The following is a 24,083-nucleotide window of genomic DNA, read 5'->3' as shown; positions in this document are numbered from 1 at the left end:
TAACAATATTTTTTTTTTTCATTTATGGGGGTTATCACAGGTACTGTTTGAGAAACACTGAGATAAAGTGTCTATACAAAAAAGTATATAGATCTATTTATTTAATTTGAAAATAAAAGACAATACATATACTAGTGTGATAGAGGATGTAACATAAAAGTAAATTCAAGATAAAACTAAAACAAGCAAGAACAAAAAAGAAAACAAGTTATTTAAACATCTATACATACCAGCAGAGAAGATTAGGTTTGCTGAAGAAGTCAAGGGGGAAAAAGCCAAAAGGGAGATAAATTATGTGTATTTTTGCAATCACTGAAAATCTACAAGATAATGGTTCTTAAGTAAGGTCAGCCCCACCCCATCCCAAATAGATTTGTAAAGAGTTAGTATGGGCTTATCTTTATCATCACATAGTTACAGTATACAGCAACCAGCATTGAACCTTAACTATAAATGGCAAGACAATGGCATGCAACAGTAAACAGATTTAGCCCTTGACCAATTGTCAACCTTACATGATATGATTATGCAGTGTAGCTCCTTCCCCCAGTTACCTCAATGTCACTTTGCTTGGTGATGTTAGCACATAACTCTGCTGTACTTTTGAATTGAACTTTTAAACTATTATTATCAATAAGGCTTAACAGTATATTATGCTGTAGACATGAATTATACAATTTAAATGAGGTATTGGCAGTTTTTCTTAGACCTAACACTGAACTAGAATGAAATCTATGGTGAGAATATTATGTTATTGAGTAATGTCTACATATACATGTAATTTTACAAAATAACCTTTTCTTTTAAGTCTTAAGATTTGATTGATAGTTGGCAACTAGGCAGCAATGTAAAAATATTTCTTTGATGTGCCTAAATAATTTGTAAGTGGTTTTTAGATAAAGTTAATTTTCTTTTTTTTTTAACATTTTACAAAATCTATAAAGGAAAAAAAAGTTTTCATAAAGATTAAAATATTAAAATGTATTATTTTACAAAAAAACAATGTTCATTTAGCAAGTTTTTGTTTTGCTTATAGGAACTCGTTGACTTAATGCACACATGAACAAGAAAAACATAAGTGAATGAAAGCAGAAATACTCAAGACAAATATTTTCTAGTTCTCTAGTCAAATTTAAATTAATTTCTTTTTATCGTTTAAAAAAATATAATGGTCAAACTAGAGTTTTCCCAACAAGCTAGTAATTTTTTTCGCAATGATCGTTAGAGCAGTTTTCGAGATAGATGTGCAGGTTCCACCTAGGTTCCATGAAAGTATAAGTTGAATAGAGGTATTGTAAAAAAATGTATATTCTACACTAAATAGAATTTAATAATGTTCATATCCTGTTAGCCCAACAGAAAATTCCACGAATGCCAAATATTACTGTTAATCATAACAATAATCTTAACTTTAAAAAACACAAATTCAATTTATTCATGAATAGAATTAAATGAAAGATGTGTTCTGTTTCTAGAATGTCTGTTTCCTATATTTTGTTTCCTTTGCAATATAACAAAAAATTACCAGTATAATTTTAATATAAAGACTGCTATTGTCATGCAAAGACTAAGACTGCAGGTCTCTTGTATAATACTCCATACCATATATGGTATGTATAATGTTTCAAAAGCAAAGATTTTTAGAACAAGGGTAGGAATTAATACCAAGCTTAAATTTAATCCTTTATTTCATACAAATAGGGTGCTCATACAGGACTATTGGTTAAAAAAGAAACACAAGAATCAGGTCAGAATTGACTGATCAGTAATCAAAACATTATTTGGCAATCAGGTAATAGACATATGCCAGTGCTGACCTTGCTGTTCAATGAAGAGCGACCTATTTCTCTCGATCTCCAGCAGAGTAGCAGATTTTTTCCGGAGAACCTCACCATTAGGGCCCAGGGTGAAGCTGCCAGAGGAACTGTCTAAAGAGAGGTCCAGGGGTCTCCTCAATTCTATAGAATTTCCACTGCTGTCAATAAAGCGTTGATGCTGGCTGTAGCTAGGTGTGTGGGCATTCATATTCATCTGTGTGCACAAGAAAAATAAGAGATAGTTTATACTTTTAACTGCTGACATGGCATTTAAGTTTCAGTCATTCTTTCAGAAAGGATAGATTAAATAAGTCCAAACCCACCCACGCACTGCTTCTCAGCCTCAATGTGGAGCACGAATGAAAACAGTCATTGAGAGGAGACAATCAGACAAAAAAGGGAAGCAAAAAAAGAACCCTGTTGGGGTGATCAAGGGCTGAGTCCATTCCACTGGCGGGAATGAAGAAAGCATCTACAAACATGTCACTATCTACACACTGCCTCAAGGGGCAGTTTTTATGTCAGACCCATGCATGGCTGATATGGTATCAGGAAGGAATATGAGGGAGTTTCCCCTGTGTGCTTGGCGTCTTGGGATATGAGCCACCAAATAAATGGATGTAATAACTAACATCTGCTTGGATCTTTTCCATATATATATAAGGGCAATGTGCTATTTTTTTTTCCATCAGAGCTGTCTGCAATAAATAAGATAACAGAAAGTACAAAACACAAAATATATCAGATCTATAACATAAGTTATTCAAGTTTTGTTTTTGTTTGGAAAGGGAGGGGGATTGTACTATACCTCCATCTCATCATCAGAATTGGCTTTTTCATCTGGAAGAGGTACAGCCAAGGCTTTAGATATTTCTCCAATCTTTTTATCACAGTGAGCCACATTTGATTTTTCCTGAAAAGTATATTCAATAAAATATTCTCAGTGATTCAAAAATAATTACAATGAAGATATTAAAGCCTTTTATAAAGTTTTTTTTTAGAAAATAGTGCCCATGAAAAAATAGTTATTCAATTTATATATTTCAAACTAAATTCAATATCTGCTTTTAGCAGTAAAGCTAAAGTCTAGTAGCATTGATTTTGGAGTCCCCCTGACCACTTAATAGAAGACATCAATTCCTATGTCTCTTGGGTGATAAAAGTTGTTTTTTTTAAGTAATTTTTAACTCGAAATACCGCACAGCAGTAATAATTTGGTTAATATGCTTTGATAACCATCTTGATTTTTATTTCACAATAAAAGGAATGTCTTAACTTATTGTACTTTTTTAGCCAGATCATTTTATATTATAAAAATGTAATATAAAATACCTAGAACATTTATCTGAAAGTGTTTTCTATACAATTAGAATGACACTGGATACATTAATACTTTCATGCAAAAGGTAAAGTGGAGGAAGCACAAAGAAAGGGACGACCAAAGAATAGCTGGATGAATAACAGCCTCTCTCTTGATATCCTGATAAGAACAGTTGCTGACCGGGAGAAGTTTAGGGATTTGGTAATGTGAACCAAAAGTGACGGGACAGATTTCACATGATGATAATAATGAATACACACGTTTATTCCTCAAGACTATATACTATTTCTGGTCTATTAATGTTATCAATTATGTCAGATGTAGAATTTATTTCAGAGGCAGATTTTTTAGTTATCCATTCATTCTTAATTAGAACTGAAAAAGCTTTCTAAAATGATAATTTATTTTTTCTGGAGTACATAATAATTACAAATGTATTTTTGGCTCCTGACAAAAGAATTTTGAAAGAACTCTAGGTGTGGAGGTAATAAAATAAAACTCATTTCAAATTATGGCACCTGCATTAAGTCCAATATAAAAATTCTGAAGAAATTACAGAAACTTTTATTTTACATATAATTTTTTTTTTTTTTTTGGTCAAAATTCAGACAGGCAAACCTTTTTATAACTTTCTCCAAGTTCTAGCCTCTTCTCTTTCAACGTCTCTAAATTACTTTTGACAGAACTCAACATTTTCTTCTGTTGGACATCAATTTGTTGGAGACGCTCCTGAGGAACAAAACATACAAAATAAATACATAATATTTCCACAGAGATGTTTCAGGATAGAGCATATCCCCTTCACCTATACCCCTTGGTCTGTTAAGCCTTTGCGTCACCACACAAGAACTGTTGACTGTTTCTTTTGACAGATGCATAAATCTAGCTAATGAGATGTGTCTACAAGGAAAAGATGGACAGAAGTAGCATGTGATTGGATAACTACCTGGAGTTTGTGATTCAGACTATCATCACAAAGATCCCGAGTTCAAACTTCTACCAACTGAAATCCCCTACAGGAGGCTTAAACTAGAGCCTAATAGTCTTTATTTGAAACATTCAACTAGAAAACAAACTGAACAAGATAGTGATAACAGCAGGATGTTATGGATGTTTGGGACTTATTTTCCACATCTGTGCACACTTAGATAAGTCTCTGTGAATTTCGGTACTAGACAGCTCAAACAGTTCAGCTAATGCCATTCACCAGAGTTCTATAAAAAAATTTTTAGTTTTAACATTGTGTTAATTCTACAAAATTTAAACTTGAAAGCTAATAGAATTTTTATAAAACTTAATACTGAATGAGGAAAGCAGGAAACAGAGAGAAATGGATGTTTTTTTCATCTAATGATGTAGGGTACCCCACCAGTGGAAGATACTTGGTGAAAGATGAATCATATATAGTGCCCCAACAGAAAAAGAGGACCTAAGGAAAGAAGCATTAAATGTGGTGCCCTGTCAGACTTACTGAGAAAGATAATTGTGTCTGGACTGAAAGCAAACATTACAAATAACTCATGCTTACAAAAATCCAATGCTTTTTTGTACAGGTAAATAGAACATAAGAGGTCTTGGACACACCTTACAAAAATCAAATGACAATTTTGTAAGGTAGACACTTGATTGGAATCCGCAAGAAAAAGGAAAGTTGGCTGGCAGAAGCAAATCTGGAAGAGGTCAGCCATCAGTAAGGCTGAGGATACTGGAATGATATTGGAGCAGATGATGAAAACAGCTCAGAACCAAGTTTGGTGGAGAGGTGTGGTTGCGCCCTATGCTCCCCGGGGAGTTCGCAGGAATAAGTAAGTAGGTCTATAACAGACATCCCCTGGGGGTTCCCAGGAGTAATTAAGAAAATAGGTCTATAACAGACAATGTCAATGAACAATACATAGTGAAAAGTCTTTGTCTCTACTTCCTCCCGACAGACTGAAGTTATAAACAACAAAAATATATTTTTAAAAATACTCTAAAAATAAATATTTATAATATAAATAATAACTCTATATTTACATATATATATATATATATATATATATATATATATATATATATATATATATATATATATATATAAATAATAGAGAAGTTATTTCACTTCTTCAAAATGAAACAAACAAATTAATCACCAAAAATGCCTTTAAAAAAAGAACATTTGCAAATAGTTTTGTTTTGTAATAATTTAATTGTTTGATATTTTAATTTTGTAAAACTTGTACATAACTACTTATGCAAAATTGACTTGTGTCACAGAACACTTGACTTCAACTACCATCAAATGTAAAAACCTGTTGAAGTATGTTGTAAGGGTTATACACTGCAGTCAATTGACTAATAAAAACCTTGAAAATATTATTTATTTATAGCCAAAAAAAAATATTATTATAAAACCTAGCCTATAAGAAAATTTCTGATGACCTAAAAAAAAGGTATTTAGATTATGTAACATCATTTACCTTATTCGCAATACATTTTAAAAATTATCTACTCATTCTCTAAAAAAAGAGGAAAATATTTTAAAAGATGACATTGTTGTATCTTTGATATTGAAGTGTGAAACTGAATTAAGCAGTTATTATCTTAGAGTCAAGGATGCTTACTATAGTATCTAATATTTAGACTATATAGTGTTAAATGTACACTTGTTGATGTATAGTAATGAATGAACTCAATGTACACAAATAGAATCAAGTATTAATGTCCACTAATACAAAACTGATGAATCCACTCAACAAAATCAAACAGAGAACTCTGATAGTAATTAGTCTGAAGTGACTTACCTCCCTGTCCTTATATTTGCCCAGGAGCTCAGCTTGCTGAGCCATTAGTCTGTTATTGATCTGTTCTTTCTCAGTCTCAAATCTGGCTTCAGCCTGAAAGCAAGGGCAAAAACTTTGAAAGGTCAGTTCTTCAACAATAATCTTTTAAATTAATACTAAGCATTTTATTTTTTTTTAATCTGCTAGGTCAATAGTAGCCTTTTCCTTAATTTTTTGCTCATCTAATAAGTGTACCTGACACTCTCGAAATTCTTGTAATAGAATGTGTAGGATGATTGGCTAAGTGTCATAAACACTTAGCTATCTAGCAAGGGGGCTCAAGTTCAAATCCTGATTGGAGACATTTGCAGAATGCCTAAGTGCAGTATTGAAATCTTCTCCCAGATACTTCTCCCCCACACATCCACATAAAAGATTGGACCAGAGTGCACGGAATATGTTACAGTATGAAAGATGCACTATGCAAGAGTAATTTAAAATAATAATAGGAAAGTTTTATTTATTTTTGTGCTATAAACCATTGAAGGATTTATAAATTCTTTTCACACTGTTATAAAACCTTTACTTCTTAATTATTAATCTTTCATACATTTGTAAGTATCTAATCAGAATACATTACTAACAACATACAGTAATGTAACACTTAATCCTGCAAGTACAATTTTTAATAATTCTTTTTTTTTTCAAACCCAGAAAACACAAACCTGATGAAGTTCAATTGTGAACCAGTGAAGGAATATTTTACTGAAAACTAATAACCTTAACTTATTCAAGGATAATATAATAATAATAAGCTTGTCTTCAAGTCTGAAAATTAATGAGGAATGCAGCATTTCCCACGACTATGCAGCCCCAGATGTCACCTACATATTTTGCCATAGACAGTGCAAGCATAAACATTGTTTGCCAGAAGTTGATTTAAATTTTTTTTAGCTGCTTATATTCTGTCCTCGGCAGCAGATTTTCTTTTGGACTCTAATTTTTTTAATTAAATACATTCTGTTGTCTGAAATAATGGGGTGTATATAAAATGGCCTAAAAAAAACACCCATTTTTAAAAAGCAACACAGTTGCTCCAAAGATCCCTACGTTTTTAGGTTAAAGCTTTCAATGCTATTTAAAATGGTGTAATGAGCCTATTAGTTAGTTTTACTTGCCTCTAGTTGCTGAAACTCCAGATCATCAAACAGCCTTCTCTGACACTCCAGCTCCTGCTGCAGTCGTAGTCTTACAGCAGCGGTCTCTTCATCCATGATCAATGCCCCACTGTTCACACTCCCGCTGCCGGCAGTGGACGACTGCAGAATGCGAGCATTGAGCTCATGCTGCTCTTCTTCTAATGCCAGCAGCTTCTGTCTCTCTAGTTCAATAATCCGCTGTTCCTATTGTAATGCAACAAACAAGACAGTCAGTGACACTATATATATATATATGCCAGTGATACTAAATAACATATATGCCAGTGAAACTAAATAATATTTATGCCAGTTACACTAAATAATATATAAGCTTCAAGAACATTAACATTTTGAACAATTTTGCTTTAAGATTTCTACTGTATAAGTCAGAACATAGGCACAATTTTGCTTTAAATTTAAGAATTAAAAAAAATATTTTTGTTATCTATTGGTCAGAAAAAAAACATTTCACAAAACTTTCTCTTTTTTTTTTACAACAGCAATCTATTAAATGTGGAACTGTTTGGTTATTTATTTCATCTTATAAGAAAATGATTTGTACTATTATATTTAAACAAACAATGCACCAACTCAAAAGATCTAATTTTTAAAAAAAGGTGTTATATGAACATTTTATTAAAAACTTGAAAGTGACCAGTTTCCAATTCTAAAAAATTATAAGGGAAATAACTTTTGGATCAAAATATGATGTTCATAAATAACTGAGTTTATTTTTTTTTAAAGAAGACTACTAGTCCAGATTTAGCTCCATAAGAGAGGTTTTATAATGTGAATGTATTTTAAATTTGAGGTCAACTCAACTAAAACATGTTTTTTTAATTAGCAAAGATAAATAAGGAAATAAATATTTAATTTTGAAAAATGGTTATCACTCTCCTTTAAACCAAGGCCTAAAACTGATCTTTAAAAATCTAAATCATGTTTATTAACTACACTTAATTTATGCATTCGCTATAGTATTGTATCCTGCATCTAATCCAACAAAATGTAAAAGAAGGCATTTTTATCATCAAGTTTTAAGTCAGAACTTTAGGTATGAACACAGTAGCCTTTTTAAGTAGATTTCTGATATTTTTTAGGACAATTTATAGAGACAATTTTAGAGACAAATTTTAAAGACGATTTTAGAGACAATTTATAGTGTTGAACAAATAAAAAAATATTAATAATTATTTATAAAATACAAGCAGATAGATTTATACTTTTTTTTTTTCATGCCCAAATCTTCATTTTTTTTTAAAGTTAAGAACAGTGTTGGCTAGGGAAAAAAATCAAACTTTACAATGTGATTTTTTCTTTAGTTCATTTGCTCAATTCATTGATTAGTACATCACAACATAGATCTCTTTCCAACACTAAATGACTATGTCTAAACTATTCTTTATCTTAAGCTTAACTGGAGCTCTAATTAAAATCTCATATATTGCCATGTTGGTTTTTGCGGTATAAAAATAACAGGCTAATTACATTTGAGTTACGACAGCCATTTCAATGGCGAGGTGAATAAATATTAGTAACTCCAATAACAACATCAATACTGAGAGTGGTCAGTTGGCAAAATACACTCAAACAGTGACATGACTCATAAACAGGTTACAGGCAACTTGAAATCAAAATGGACCAAACTGGGAGGAAAAAATAAAGGATTTTGATAAGACCAGAAAAATGTGGAGGTTGTTTTAAGATGTGGGGGTTGTTTTAAAATGTGTAGGGTTGTTTTAAAATGTGTGGGGTTGTTTTAAAATGTGTGGGTTATTTTAAGATGTGGGGTTTGTTTTAAATGCGGTTTGTTGTTTTTAGATATGTTTTTTTTTTTTTTAAAATTTGTATATTTTATTATTGTTCAAAAAAATGTTAATTAAAGCAAAAAATGAATGTGCATGATATTCAGAATAATGTCAAATTATGTTTTTTAAGTTTCCAGTATCCATTTAGCAAGATAAATAAATCGTTTAGTATGTACCTGTTTAATACTTTAGCTTAAATATAACACAAACATCAACTACCAGTTTACAGCTATTCACATTAATTTAGGGATGTGCAAATAACATTCTTTAAATCTTCAATATACTTCCAGTTAGTCCAACTTGTAATGTTTTGTGCTACACTAGATTTATTTATGTTTAAATCAGTCACAAAATGTTATTATACATTTTTTTTTAAATTTTTGGGCAAAACTTTTACTAAAACATTAAAATAATTTTCTATTAAATTTAAGAAAATTAAAGGGCATGTTTGGTGTAAAGGTTTTAGAAATAATTCTTTGATAACAAAAAAATCTGGCTTTGAAATTCCTCTATTCCTGTAATTGTTTTTAAAATTCTAGCTTATACAAAGTAAAACATTTTTTAGCTAGGGTAGAAACAGTTTGATAGCAAGAATCTTTTGTATTGTATTCTGTTAAATATGACTTTAAAGACATGACATATAAGTCAATATGTTAATGTTTATCCAAAGATTTCGTACCAACATGAATGCTGTATATAGAAATAGTTCTTATGTTTTGAATAACAAACATTTTTTTTTTGGTTACAAATAATTAGGCTTAATTAATGAAAACCTAAAAATGCAGGTCATAATGACAAGGTTAGGTAATTTAAAAAAAGAAACATCTCTTGCATATGATTCTATATTATCTAAATAATATTAATAAAATTATAAATTACATAATAAATTTTGAGAATTAGTTTTTCATTTTAGAAAACAAAACTAGGTCTAAACGAACAACCAAAAAAAACTCTAAGTGAAATTATGAACAACATAAAATTTGGGAACAGATGCTGTTGAAACCAAAAAAAATATTTGAAAAGGAAACGTGAACACACACACATAAGTCAAAACATCCCCTGGTTGAACAAGGGAGGGGAAATAAAATGCATGAAAACATACCACATCTCTGCCCTGGGAGAAAAATATGTAGGTCAAATGTAGAGCAGTGTTTACAAATAAGGAACACAAAAACTAAAATCTACAGTCCAAAAAAGTATTTTCAAAATTTGCAAATTTGGAAGAAAAGAAAAGCAGAAAACATCACAGACGTAAACAAAGGGCAATAATCCTAGTACTCCTGTTCAATTACTTTCACTTCAAATACATTTATCTTTGATTGTGCACATTTTGTCTGGTTCAAATATACTCAATACATGTTTTTCATACAAGAAGTAATAAGCAAATTATGAAAAATATTCCCTGTTCAAGATAACAAAATATAAGCAGATATCTGCCAATGTTGGGTATATGAATAATTGTGTAGAGTTTAAAGATCCATTTTTTTTATTAATACATTGTCTATTATTCAATAATTTTAAACTGTCATATCACCAATTGGTAATGTTATAAGTAAGATATACATATCTGAGATATGTAGTATAATTGTGCTTCATTTACATTTACAAATGTCATTAATTTTTAGTTTAAAAAAAAAAGTCTAACTGATTCTGTTTGATACAGTTTCTAGATATGGTCTCTGTTGTTGGACTAGCTAGTAGAAAACTGGCTTGATTCTCATATCATATTTGTTTTATTATTAAATGGCTTCTAATGATCTTTTGAAAAAAAATTGTTTTTCTGGTAAATAAAATTTGTATTAACAAAATGAATGAGAAGAGAAAGAAAATACATTCATCAGAAAGACACAACACTTGCTAAGAAAACTTGAGCTTCAAAAATATCTTTCCCTTTGAAGATGGGAGGGACCAGGATTACAAATGGAAACTCTAGCAAAATTTTTGTTTGGAAAGTGAAGAGATGAAGAAAAGAAAACTCCTACTTTCTCTCGCTCTCTTAAAGCAGCAGCCAGTGTTTCCTGCTGTCTTCTTTTCATCTCTGTGATCCTCTCCTGTTCAGCCTGGAGTTGATTCATCTGCTCTCTGTGTTCACCTTCCAAGAGTTTAGTTTCTAGGTCAAGCTGAAATGACAAACACCAAAAGATCATTTACAAACAATCCTCTGATACTGTCCAGTAGACTGTGAACCTATTTAGACCAGGAATGAAGGAAGAGGGTCTACCTTTAAGGTAATGAAGGAAATCTATTATTGTTCGGAGTTTAAAAAAAACAACAAAAAAACATTTGACTGCTTTAAATTTTAAGAATTGTACGGTGTTTAAATAAGAAATAGATTTAATATCTATGTTTCAGTTTTGAATCTAAAATGACATATTCTGATTAGTTATTGCTATTTGAAAACTCATTTTATCATTGTCATATTATACGAACCAACTAACAACACAGTGCAAACACTGAAGTGAAACCTGCAGGAGAAAGAGAGAGCCTGGCAACAAGAACTCGGGGTGGACACCTTAAAATTTATTAACACTTGGGAAAAGATGAAAATGATGGCCAAAGACAGGGAATTATAGAGATATATTGTTGGCGGCAAATTTCCTATTGGGGTGACAGGTATATAATATGACATACATGAAGCAGACTAGACTTCATAGATTGAAGATGGCTGCCTGTTGGTGTGGTATGCAATCTGGACTGTCCTCTTGATGGTCCAAAGTTCTAACCCTGCCCTCCACCCTACAGGAAGTTTGGGCTAGGATGTAAAGTAAAGTGAAGTTCCCCTTTCAGACCTTGCGATCTATAGAGCAGATGATATAATGGTCATCTGTTTCTTTGGCCAACAGTTAATAAGCAGGGTGTCATGTGGCCAGAACAATGACCAACCGCTTTTACCTTCGCAAACTAATGCCAGGCAGCCATTAGAGTTGGGTAGACTCAGGGGCACCCTAAAAAAAACTGAAATTCAACATTCCAGTCTTCACCAAGGTTCAAACCAAGCTGTAATGTAATATTCACTTCACAAACCTCTCGTACAGCTTCACTCTCTTGGAGCTCAATCTCAGCTATTTGTCTTCTGATCTCAGCAATCTTTACTAGAAGCTGGGTTTTAGTTAGCCTCAGACCCTCCAGTTGTCCTCGGAGCTGGCATTCCTAGAGATGAAAAAAAAAACATATTACAGCTGGAAATAAAACACATTGTAATAACGAACGCATAGAAATAAATGAGTGCCTAAAAACCAATGGTCTATAGAACATATGCAGTTTTAAGTTCAGCACTTGCTCTAGTTGACAGGACAGGAAGACTTTTTATTTTTTTAAAATTATTTATTATTATTATTATTTTTCATTATTATAGCTTTTTTATAGCGCTACTTTCATGCTTATAGCATGCTCAGAGCGCTTTTGGTTCAATCTCAATTGTGGACCAGTGGGGGGGAAGGGGTATCTAGGAGTTGGTTTTCCGTGCTGCCTTTAGGCGCTCAGTAAACACAACTCTGCCCGAGTCGGGTGTCGAACCTCGAGCCCCCTTCTAGGTAGCCAAGACTTATGATACATTCGCCAGACAAGCTCTTGAATAAGGAAATATGATAAAGAACAAAGCAGCAGTCCATTGAAGCAGATCTCCTTTAGAGATGTTGGAGATGGATAGGCCAAACACTTCGGAAGCCTACATCCAAGATAAGCACTGAACCGGCACCCCCTTAAGGAAAGAGTAGATGGTCTAGGAATACATGGCACCGTGATTTGGAAGCAGATGCCAAGAAGATGGGCAAGACATGGGGACAGTCGGAGAGACTCGCCTAGAAATATAAATGTATTACACCAGCAATGAGCTGTTTGATGTCTTTCTCATGCAGACTAGACAAGAAAGAAGTTTTTTTGAATATTCTTTCCATACCACTTCAGAACTTCAGAACAAAAGAATAAAAAGTAAAGCAGCAATAATACAAAAAACACCGAACCATAATTTACAAATAAAAAAAAATAAAAAAAATAAAATACTCAGCAAGACACAAAGATCAAGGCACATTTCTTATCCCATATGCTAGGACAAATTCGCACAAGTGCACCTTTTTCCCTAGTGCCATTAGAGAATGGAATGGGCTGCCGGAATCTGCCAAGAAAACCAAAGACTTGGCAGTGTTTATGTCATTCATTAAGATTCATGACTAAATTGACACCTGAAATGCGTAGGACGTAATTATCTTGTCTTTGTAAGTAACGTCTGTAGTCTATGCGATAAGATAAGATAATGGCAATCACTAGCATAAGAGGTGAAATTGAGCAAATAAAATCTATGGACTACCATTCATGTTTTACAGTAAGCTAAATAAAGTGAGACCTACTGGACACAAGTGGCCTGGGAACTAGACACAAGTGCCCTGGGAACTAGATACAAGTGACCTGGGAACTAGACACAAGTGGCCTTGGAACTAATGTTCATAAGCTTCTTTTAAGTCTAATTTTTTGTGAAAGAGAAATTTTATTCCGTAGGTTTAGGAAATTGTATAACAATTGAAATGAATTCATCTTCCTCAATTTCTAGCTTCCACTTGGGCTGAATATAATAACGCATGCAAATGATCATTTTTGGAGGACACTCTTTTGATTGGATTATTTCTATACTGTAGCAACTTGGACTAATGTAAAAGAGACTAACTCAATGAATATTGATCTAAAAGATTTATAAAACTTTTAAAACATAAAGCAGATGAACACAGCATTCAGAGAAAGTCAAATTCAATTGCGAATGGTAAAGAGACGTTAATTTATAAAGTGCTTACTTCTTTGGCACCAAGAGATCCAGTCGACCATCCAGAGAATATCTCAGCATTTCTGGGTGATAATGGCTCTATGTTAGAAGGCCTTACATCCCCATGTTCAGAGTCACTGTTGACAGGTGTCGGTGTGTCTTCTTTGACATCCATGTTGCTGGAAGACAAAGACGAAGTCCTCGAGGAATGATTGGAGACCTCTCTCAAGGTCTGGCTGGAGGATGATGTGGAAGAATGAGATTCTTTGACGAAAGGCCCCGGTTCCCATTCAGAGGAAACCGTAGCACTACGTGAGCTCGAAAAGTTCTCCTCTGGTAGTTCTGTGGCTTCCTCTGGAGGAATTTCCAGACCGTGTTCGGTTTCTGGTAGATTTTGATGACTCTGTACATGTCCTTGAGAAGAAACTGTAGTATTATGAATAGTTAAGGCACTGTCCAAGGTAGATGTTTTGTTAACAGGTTCTTTCGATTTATGTTCGGGTGTTAGAACATTGTTTGAGATTTGAGGTCTTGGGGAAGGATGTTTCTCAAAAGCATTTTTCGGAGACGGTGTGGTGAACTCTGCTTCATGTTGGTCAGGCAAAGTCACAGTAACATGCTCTGCAAAGTTGTTGGTTGTCGTGACGATGATGTTGTCCTGGGAAATGTCCGCCGTCATTGTTATGGCGTTTTGCCCTATTTTAAGATGGGGTGCTGATGCAGCGCTGGGTGCGCTGGCACCAGGCTGCCTTCGCTTGTTATGAAGCTGTTCCTGTTTATGGGTTGGGCTTGTCTCTGGCACGTTTGGTCTTTTCTTTATAGTGCCTGTGTCTTCACTAGTACCAACAGTTTCGTCTTCAGAGTTAGAAGAATAGGCTGAAGACGTTGTTTCCATTTTGGAGGCATATATCCCTCCTGGTTGAACATTAAGTGGTCCAAATTCTTTGTGTGGATTGTTGGGCGAGTTAAGCATTAGCGATCCATTCGTTTTGATTTTGGTCATGTTGCCGGAGCGCTCTCTACGGTCGAGAGAACTGACTGGGGATGAAGTGGTCTCCAAATGAAGCTCAAGAGGTCCCGGAGGCTGAATTTTTCGCGTAAAGTTACTCTGCTGCTGGTTTTGGGATGGCTGAGGGTGAGACTGGTCGGTGAAACTAAATTGTTTTGAGGCCGGCGACGTGTGGTGGGGGCTGGTGTCGTAAGTGACCTCATTTTGATACTCCTCGCACATTCTGAGAATCTCGTCCAGCCTCTGCTTGTCCTTCTTCTCCCTTTCTTGTTCCATCTTCCTTTCCGCTACAACTTCTCTGTGTTTTAATGCTAAGGCTTGCTGATGGCCGGGCAGTTCGTTCAGCTCAAAGTCCATTCCCTCAAAAGTATTTCTGTGTTTTCCACTTCCCCCGCTGTCTCTGTTCAAGGGGTTGCCGTTAACTAGTGCAGGACTGGCGTTGTCCTTGGTCTCGGGGGAAGTGTTGGGTTTTATGTAAGGGAAGCCACTAGAGCTGGGCTGAAGGGGCTTAACTACGGGCGCCGGGGAAAAGTCTTTGTCTGTAGAGGACAGCGTTATGAACTTTTTTGTGGTGCCAGAGGGCTGCTGTTGGGGCGGGAATGTGGATGAGGGTGAGGAAGAAATTGTGGGCGCTGATGATGTGCTTAGATCTATGATGCCACCCCTTTTGCCGCCTCCGTGAGCTAAGTTAGACAATGACTCTTTGGTATATGTGTTTGAAGCAGAGGAAGGGCTACTGTCTAAACTGTGACTAGAGTGACCACCTCCAGGATCGGACGTAGTCATTATGTCCTTACCCGCACTGCTTCGCCCTTTAGCACTTCCTGCAGACGTGTCTGAGGCATCAGAATTCCAACTCAGGGTGCTCACGCTGGTCAGCGAATTGGAGCTGATTGTGCTCCCTGTACTGTGCACCCTGTCCGTGCTTAGCCCTTGCAAAAGGCTGGCTGACACCCGGGTAGTCGCTGTGTCTCTAGTGAAGACCTTCTCTCCAATGAAGGCCTGAGTCCCGAAAGGCGAGGTCGGGCTCGGCTTCTTCCCGTCCTGTGAAAATACTTTGCTGTTCGGGGTCTTCGATGTAGGCGACTTAACTCCGGGACTCTTAATGGTGGGCGACTTCACCCTGGAGATCATCTCAAACTTGCAAACCTTGTTTAAGAAGTCGTCGTTTCCATCGCCTGGGGCGGGCGAAGTGGGCGTGCCAGGGGAAGCCAGGGACTTGCTCTGGCTAGATCCCGTGGATGAAACGGAGCCATCGTTGGAGCCGCAGGATGATCTGCTCCGTTCTGCTTCGGAGATCATCCTTGCATACTCTGGGCTTGTGTCCAGATCTGAAAACAAAACAACAAAAAAACATAATTTAATCAGGAACAGTACGAGTATATTTGTGAATATAAAGTTTGGGACTCTAAATAGACAGTGCCCCATCCGGGTTTGTATTTGAAAAATGTATCACAGAAAACCTCTTTTTTAGAAGAATAAAAAGATAAAGCTCTTACAAATTTAGTTTCACGTAGATCTTCAACATTTATATCTATAGTTTTAGAAATGTGCACGAAAGTTACGCGTACACATATACATGCAGAAGTCAGTATAATATAAGTAGCTTATATCATTATCTTGTTTAATCCTTCAATAAAAGCTATTAATTTCAGTCTTTGACGCAATAAATATAATAGATATGAATAGATTTGACTTGTAATATCTTTGAACTATTAGCGGCTGGGTTTAAAACTGAATACTGAGCAGGCTATTTAGTATATACGAGATGGTAGTTGTAGAATATTTGTATTACACAAATGACAAACTAGTGTTTAAGAGGGAAGACATATTAGGAACTCCATTTATTACGTAAACACAAGCGGTGTTGCACTGACGCGCTAGTGTGCAAATGTACATATAATACTATTATGTTACATCTCTCTTTTTTAATTTAGGAAATCTATTTATCAGAATAATTAACAAACTAGTCAACTAAAAAGTCTAATCAGTTCATCACAAATCAAGTCTCTTGGGTTTGTTAACCATTCTGCCTGAGCGTGTTACATAAGGTTCATTTGGTCTAGAGGTGTTAGAAGAAGCAGTGTGTAGTGGCGGCTCAAAATCTAGTGTAGTTTGTAATCTTGGACTCTCTAGATCTAGTGGTTCTGGTTGTTCTGAGATGTCATCTGGAAAGTCATAATTGTTGTCAAATCTGTTTGCTTTCTCAGAAGACTTTCTGATGTGTTTTCTGTTTCTTCTGTAGACCTTATTTCCACTTTTGATATTATATGATCTAGGCTTAGAATGCTTCGAAACTACTGTTCCTGGTTTCCACTTAGAATTAAGTTGCATTCTGACTGCCGTTCCGTCTTGTAGTGGATTATGACTCTTAACTCCTTTCCTCTTATCATAATAATGTTTCTGAGACTGTTTCTCGGAGTCAAAGTGTTTCTTCACCACCTTGAGATCTGGTGTCTTAGGTGTGAGTATTTCCTCGCTAGAAGGTAACAAATTTCTGGGTCGGCGTCCCATGAGTAATTGTGTTTACGTAATAAATGGAGTTCCTAATATGTCTTCCCTCTTAAACACTAGTTTGTCATTTGTGTAATACAAATATTCTACATGGTGTCAGAATAAAACTTGAAAAGCTGTCCAGACAAAGGTTTTTATTAATCTAATAATGGCTTCTTTTTATTTTGAGCAACCAATCTTGAATTGGAATGCTAAAGATCTGTATCAAGAGTTTATAAGATTTCAACAGCAGGTGAGCTTTTGTTTCAAAGGACCGTTAGCTGGTGCCGATAGTAAACAAAAAGCCGGATGGCTGGGAATGTGGATAGGTCAACAAGGCCGTGAAGTTTACAAAACTCTAAATATTACTGATAGTGAAGAGGGAGATCCGCAATTACTATTAAAGAAAATAGAAGACTACATAAGGCCAAGACAAAATAAAAGAGTGTCTAGATTTAGAGCACATCAGAGAAAGCAGGTAGAAGGAGAAAGTTTTGATAACTTTGTTAAAGACCTAAAGCTTCTCATTATGGACTGTGAGTATGATGATCCAGATGATATACTTATTGATTTGATCTTTAGTGGAGTCATACACGAAAAGGTACAATTAAGACTACTTGACCAGGGACAGAAGTTGACCCTTAGCAAGGCTATAGAAATTGGACAACAATATGAGATGTCACAAAGCCAAGTGAAAATGTTTAGGGGCCAAGAAGTTCTAGCAATCAAGAGGCAGTCGCACAATGTACTCAAGCAGAAGTCTAAAGACAACTCAGATAAATTATGTAGTAAATGCGGCAAGAACCATGAAAATGGAAAATGTCCAGCAATAGGAACCACATGCAATTTCTGCAAGAAGAAAAACCACTGGTTTCAAATGTGCAGAAAAAGACGCAACGTCAATCTAGTAGAAGATGACAGTCACAGTGATGAAAATATTATACCTGTTAGCACTGCAAGTAGCCAGTATAAAAAGGGTAATATTGAGAATATCAATGTCGTTGAAGACAAGTGGACTGTAAAACTAGTCGTGCATGGCAAGACATTAATTTTTCGTATCGACACTGGTGCAAGATGTAACATTCTTGTCAAGTCAGAGTTTGAAAAGCTCAAAGACAAAGTAAAACTTGCTTATTCAGCAAAGTCGCTCAAGTCTTACTCTAATCATGTTATTAAGACTTTAGGAGCAGTAGTGCTACCTTTGAAAAATAATATCCAAGAGGTGAAAGCAAGGTTTGAGGTAGTAGACATTAGTCAAGAGAACATTTTGAGTGGGGACACAGCAGAATGTTTAGGACTACTACAACGGATTGACAGCATAGAATCCAAGGCAGAAGACGAGTTACAAAGAGAGTTTCCTGAAATGCTTAAAACAACTGGAACACTGCCAGGAGAATACAAGATTCAGTTACAGGAAAATGCTAAAGGAGTTATCCATCCACCACGTCGCTTAGCAGCATCACTACGCAATAAAGTTGAAGAAAAACTTAAAGAAATGCAAGCTGATGGATTTATTACTCCAGTACATGAACCTACTGAATGGGTTAGCTCCATGGTTGTTTCGTTCAGGAATGACAAAGTGAGAATATGTATTGATCCAAAAGATCTCAATAAAGCAATCAGACGGGAACATCACCCGATGAAAACTATTGAAGATGTGATCACTAATATTCCAGATTCGAAGATATTCTCAGTTCTCGATGCCAAGTCAGGGTTTATGCAAATAAAGCTTGAAAGAGAATCTTCATTTCTCACAACTTTCAACACACCTCTGGGAAGATATAGATGGTTACGATTACCTTTTGGTATTAAATCAGCGCCAGAAATTTACCAAAGAATTATGGATGAAATGCTTCAAGGAATTGAAGGAGCATTTGTCATCATAGACGACATTCTAGTAGCTGGTAGAGATGTTGAGCATCATGATCACATTTTGAAACAAGTCATGCAAAGAGCAACGGAGTACAATCTAAAGCTGAACTATGATAAGTGCAAGATAAGGCAAAACAGAGTACCTTATATGGGCCATATCTTGTCAGAGAAATACTGTTACATATTTGGTAAAGAAGTAATAGTTTATAATGATCACAAACCTCTGGAGCAAATCTTCAAGAAACCTCTATTGTCAGCACCAATGAGAATACAGAAGATGCTAATAAGACTACAGTGGTATGATCTGAAAGTCTGTTACAGAAAAGGCAAGGAAATGTTTATCTCCGATACACTTTCTCGTGCACATCTACCAAATACTGATACACAGACATGTGAATTTACAGATGATTCAGTGCATATGATCTCTGTAAGTGATTCGAAATACAGTGAGATTAAAGACTGTACAAGCAAGGAACTTTCAATGCTTCTGGAAGTAATTATGACTGGTTGGCCAGACACAAGAAGCGAGACTCCAATTGAAGTCAGGCCATATTGGGATTCAAGAGACCAGTTATCAACTTCGGATGGTATTATATACAAAGGTCTGAGAATAGTCATGCCACCAAGCTTACGTAAATACATGCTAAATCTGATTCACAAGTCTCACTTAGGAATAGTCAAGTGTAAGCAGAGAGCCAGAGAAGTCATGTTTTGGCCAGGCATGAATGCAGACATTGAAGTGACAGTTAGGGATTGTAGCAGGTGTGCTGAACATCAGAATCAAAATGTGTCAGAACCGCTAATGCCTACCAAGACACCAGACCTTCCATACAGCATGGTTGGGTGTGATCTGTTTAACTTTGAGGGTAAAAAGTATGTTCTTCTAGTTGACTACTTCTCAAAATTTATTGATGTCAAAGAACTGTCACAGGAAACTACATCAGATATCATCGAAGCAATGAAGAGTATATTCGCATGCCATGGAATACCTAGAAGGTTAAGGTCAGATAGCGGGCCACAGTTGGCTTCAAGGGAATTCCTGAACTTCTGTAAATCATACGGAATAGAGCATGAAATGTCGAGTCCTCATTTTCAGAGTTCTAATGGTGAGGCTGAAAGAGCTATTCAAACAGTGAAGAAACTTTGGAAGAAAAGCGAAGACAAATTTCTGTCGCTATTAGACTACAGAACTTCTCCACTGAGTAATATTAATTTGTCGCCAGCACAATTACTCATGGGACGCCGACCCAGAAATTTGTTACCTTCTAGCGAGGAAATACTCACACCTAAGACACCAGATCTCAAGGTGGTGAAGAAACACTTTGACTCCGAGAAACAGTCTCAGAAACATTATTATGATAAGAGGAAAGGAGTTAAGAGTCATAATCCACTACAAGACGGAACGGCAGTCAGAATGCAACTTAATTCTAAGTGGAAACCAGGAACAGTAGTTTCGAAGCATTCTAAGCCTAGATCATATAATATCAAAAGTGGAAATAAGGTCTACAGAAGAAACAGAAAACACATCAGAAAGTCTTCTGAGAAAGCAAACAGATTTGACAACAATTATGACTTTCCAGATGACATCTCAGAACAACCAGAACCACTAGATCTAGAGAGTCCAAGATTACAAACTACACTAGATTTTGAGCCGCCACTACACACTGCTTCTTCTAACACCTCTAGACCAAATGAACCTTATGTAACACGCTCAGGCAGAATGGTTAACAAACCCAAGAGACTTGATTTGTGATGAACTGATTAGACTTTTTAGTTGACTAGTTTGTTAATTATTCTGATAAATAGATTTTCTAAATTAAAGAAGAGAGATGTAACATAATAGTATTATATGTACATTTGCACACTAGCGCGTCAGTGCAACACCGCTTGTTTTTACGTAATAAATGGAGTTCCTAATATGTCTTCCCTCTTAAACACTAGTTTGTTATTTGTGTAATACAAATATTCTACATGAAGAAATATTATGTTACAGTAGTTTTTTTTTTCTCTCAATAAGAATGAAGTCTATCAATTCAACTTGGATAGGAACAAATACCATGTGTTATTCGTTATTCTATCGAAATAGATTCACAATGTAATTTATAGCTACGGGTTGGTGGTTGTGTTTTTTTTTTACCTATGTACTGACAGATTTAATTTAAGAGAGAGAGAGAGAGAGGGAAAGAGAAAAGAGAGAAGAAAGAGAGATAGACAGAGAAAGAGAAAGAGAGAGAGAGGGGGGAAAGAGAAAGAGAGAGAGAGAAAGGGAAAGAGAAAGAGAGGTAGATGGAAAGAGAGAAAGAGAGAGAGAAAGAGAGGTAGATGGAAAGAGAGAGAAATTGTATATATGTTTTACGTGTTATGATGTTCTTCAGAATCAATGATGAATACATTCTAGTCCAAACCTGCTGCAGGACGGCTGGAGGGCAGGCTTCAAACCCAGGACTATCGTGACCATGGAACGATAATCCAGAACGCATACCACACGACCATACAAGCCACCCCCTACAGAAGACAGAGATAGAGAGAGAGGGGAAAAAAGGGGGGAGGGAAATGTTAGAAAGAGACACCAAGAATTAGAGAAATAAAGAAGAGATAATGAGATAAAAGAGAGAGATGGAAGGAATGGTAGAGAATAAGATAGAGAGAGACAGAGACCGAGAGGGATGGAAAGAATGATAGAGAATAAGAGAGAGAGAGAGAGAGAAAGAGAGAGAGAGATGAAAAGAATTTTAGAGAATAAGAGAAAGAGAGAGAGAGAGAGATGGAAAGAATGGTAGAAAAAAAGAGAGAGAGACACACAGAGAGATGGATGGAATGGTAGAGAATTAGAGAGAAAGAGAGAGAAGGTGAGCGATAGGTAGATAGAAAAAGAGAGACAAAAAGAAAAGAAAAGAGAGAGATATGTAAGTGGCTGGGTGTATTTATTTAAACTGTTGTTATCTATTTCGTTAGTACAAGCGAATAGAAACTAATCTAATAGTGTGTCGTCATGTATTGATGCCTATTAAAATGTTTTACTTTTTGAGCTTTAAGATCAAAACAAAGTACACATTTTGTCAACATTTTGTCCCTCTTACTTCTGAACTAATTTAAACTCAAGACTGTTTGACCGATGTTGTGCATGTAAATAATAATAAAAATATATTTTAAAAAAAAAGTCTAAATATATAAAAATACATAAAAAAAGATTATATGAGGTAAAGAACTGCAAAGGTATAGCCAAATGTTTCAATGCTGTAAGATGTAATTCCCTTTTCTATATAAGACAAAATTAAATTATTACCACTAAATTAATTAATTCTTCGGTTAATTTTGATTTATTCGTGTTTTTGTTTTAAGGACAATGAAATAATTGTGCAAAAGTTTCAACTAGATGTAGTTCCGAGAATGGCATGTGGAGAGAAATAACGTGTACAAGATTTCTACCACACAGATGGAAAGAGTTAATACAGGCTTTGTTTAAAAAATAAAATACTTTAACGTGATAAGTGGTGATTAGTAATACAATATAGCATTGGGAAAAAAAAACGTGTGGATTTAATGTTCTTGCAAGCACAAAAAGATACTATCTACTTATTTTTTTTTAAAAACTTCAAAAAATAACACGCTAGCCCTATTTAAATCTCTTGGAAATTAAAATTATTCAATCATATTGTTAATAGCTATTGTTAAAGACTGAAGTGAATGCATAAAATTTTAGCATTTATTTATATAAATATATATGTAGTGTAGTAAACATCGTCAACAGGAAAGAATAACTAAACACCATTATAAAACGAATTCCTTCGTATCAACACAAAAGCTGAACATAAAATAGTAACAACAAAGCATTCAGTCACAGCATGCAAACAACGACCTTTCATTTTTCGCTGAGGAATAATTTTCTCCAGAAACTTTTTACAGATCACAGGCATTGGAATTGTTTCCTGGGTGACAAGAAGCTGAACGTGGATAACTTTCTTATCACAACACCACGGCGAATTCAAACATACACACAAACAATTCCATTGTTAATTCATCATCCAGTGAGAAATCGTAATCCAGTGAGAAGCTTCCAACTCCCAAACTCGAGTTCACTCAAGACAAGTTATTGAAACTTCAATCATCACACGAACGTTAAAGAATTGCATAGCACCACGTTAACAAACGTGTTGTCGTCTGCTAAAGAGTAAACTCCCAATTCTCGATAACTAAAAATGTCAGTTATTCTGAATTTCCATGGTTCATACCTCCTATTTTCTTTTAATTTGATTTCTCTTTAACTTTGTGGAATCTCCATAGCAGGATTTCTCATTCCGTCAACAGGGTCACGCCCCACCCTGTCCCTCACCCCTCATTGCAAGTCACTAATCAGTCTGACTAAGACTTATCGATCTGTCGTCTGGCAGCAGACGCGAAGATCCTTGTAGTTATTTCCCCTCTAACCTGTTTTATTTTATTTTCATTTTTCTCTCCCTTTCTAGTTTGAAAAAAAAAAGGGGAAACAAAGAGGGGGTTAATTATGATTACGTCATTAGATGGAGGCACGCATGCGCAGTTTGGGGATTTCTTATATTTGTCATGTCTACGCGATCAACTTATAGAAACTCGGCGATTTCAAGGGAATTACCCAGAGGTTTTAACGCAATCAATAGCAACGTTTAGTTTGTTTTTATGAGGTAATAAATTTAAAGGCTGTCCAACAAAAACTATACAGATATAAATGTCAACAAGACAATACATAATGAGTCAGAAAATAAGATATTTATTGGAGTAACCTTTGAACCTTCATTTTTCTCCCTATTTGTTATAATAAATGTTCGCTTTTAACATTGAAAAACAAGAACGTATACATTAGTTCACATTTTCTAAAGTAGAAAACGGCCGTGACCCAAATATTTTGTTATAACCAACACAGACAAAGCTATTGTCTGCCAAAAAGTCGATTAATCTTCTTATTTCAGCCTCGTTGACTGTCTTGGGCGATAGATTTCCTCAGTTACTTCTATGCATGGACATTTAAAATACATACACACATAAAGAAAAAAAGTTATATATATATATATA

General features: G+C 35.1%; 1 protein-coding gene across 8 annotated transcripts in view; it reads right to left on the bottom strand.

The window, feature by feature from the left end:
* The window catches only part of LOC106065868 (pleckstrin homology-like domain family B member 1), a 255,809-nt gene that overhangs the window by 96,454 nt on the left and 135,272 nt on the right, over positions 1-24,083 (bottom strand). For 7 of the 8 annotated variants that reach the window (XM_056011283.1, XM_056011285.1, XM_056011284.1 and 4 more), the window contains 9 exons: positions 13,692-16,000; positions 11,932-12,057; positions 10,890-11,027; positions 7,079-7,303; positions 5,922-6,014; positions 3,757-3,867; positions 2,626-2,730; positions 1,818-2,031; positions 231-251 (listed from right to left, as the gene is read on the bottom strand). In XM_056011283.1, coding sequence (XP_055867258.1) covers positions 231-251; positions 1,818-2,031; positions 2,626-2,730; positions 3,757-3,867; positions 5,922-6,014; positions 7,079-7,303; positions 10,890-11,027; positions 11,932-12,057; positions 13,692-16,000 — 3,342 coding nt within the window. The remainder of the gene's footprint in view (positions 1-230; positions 252-1,817; positions 2,032-2,625; positions 2,731-3,756; positions 3,868-5,921; positions 6,015-7,078; positions 7,304-10,889; positions 11,028-11,931; positions 12,058-13,691; positions 16,001-24,083) is intronic. The other variant, XM_056011281.1, reaches the window with a different exon arrangement.

The sequence above is a fragment of the Biomphalaria glabrata genome, chromosome 14, assembly GCF_947242115.1.
Source record: "Biomphalaria glabrata chromosome 14, xgBioGlab47.1, whole genome shotgun sequence".
In the NCBI taxonomy this organism is placed as follows: Eukaryota; Metazoa; Mollusca; class Gastropoda; family Planorbidae; genus Biomphalaria; species Biomphalaria glabrata.
Note: the sequence above shows the minus strand (reverse complement) of the source record. Positions and strands in the feature narration are given on the sequence as shown.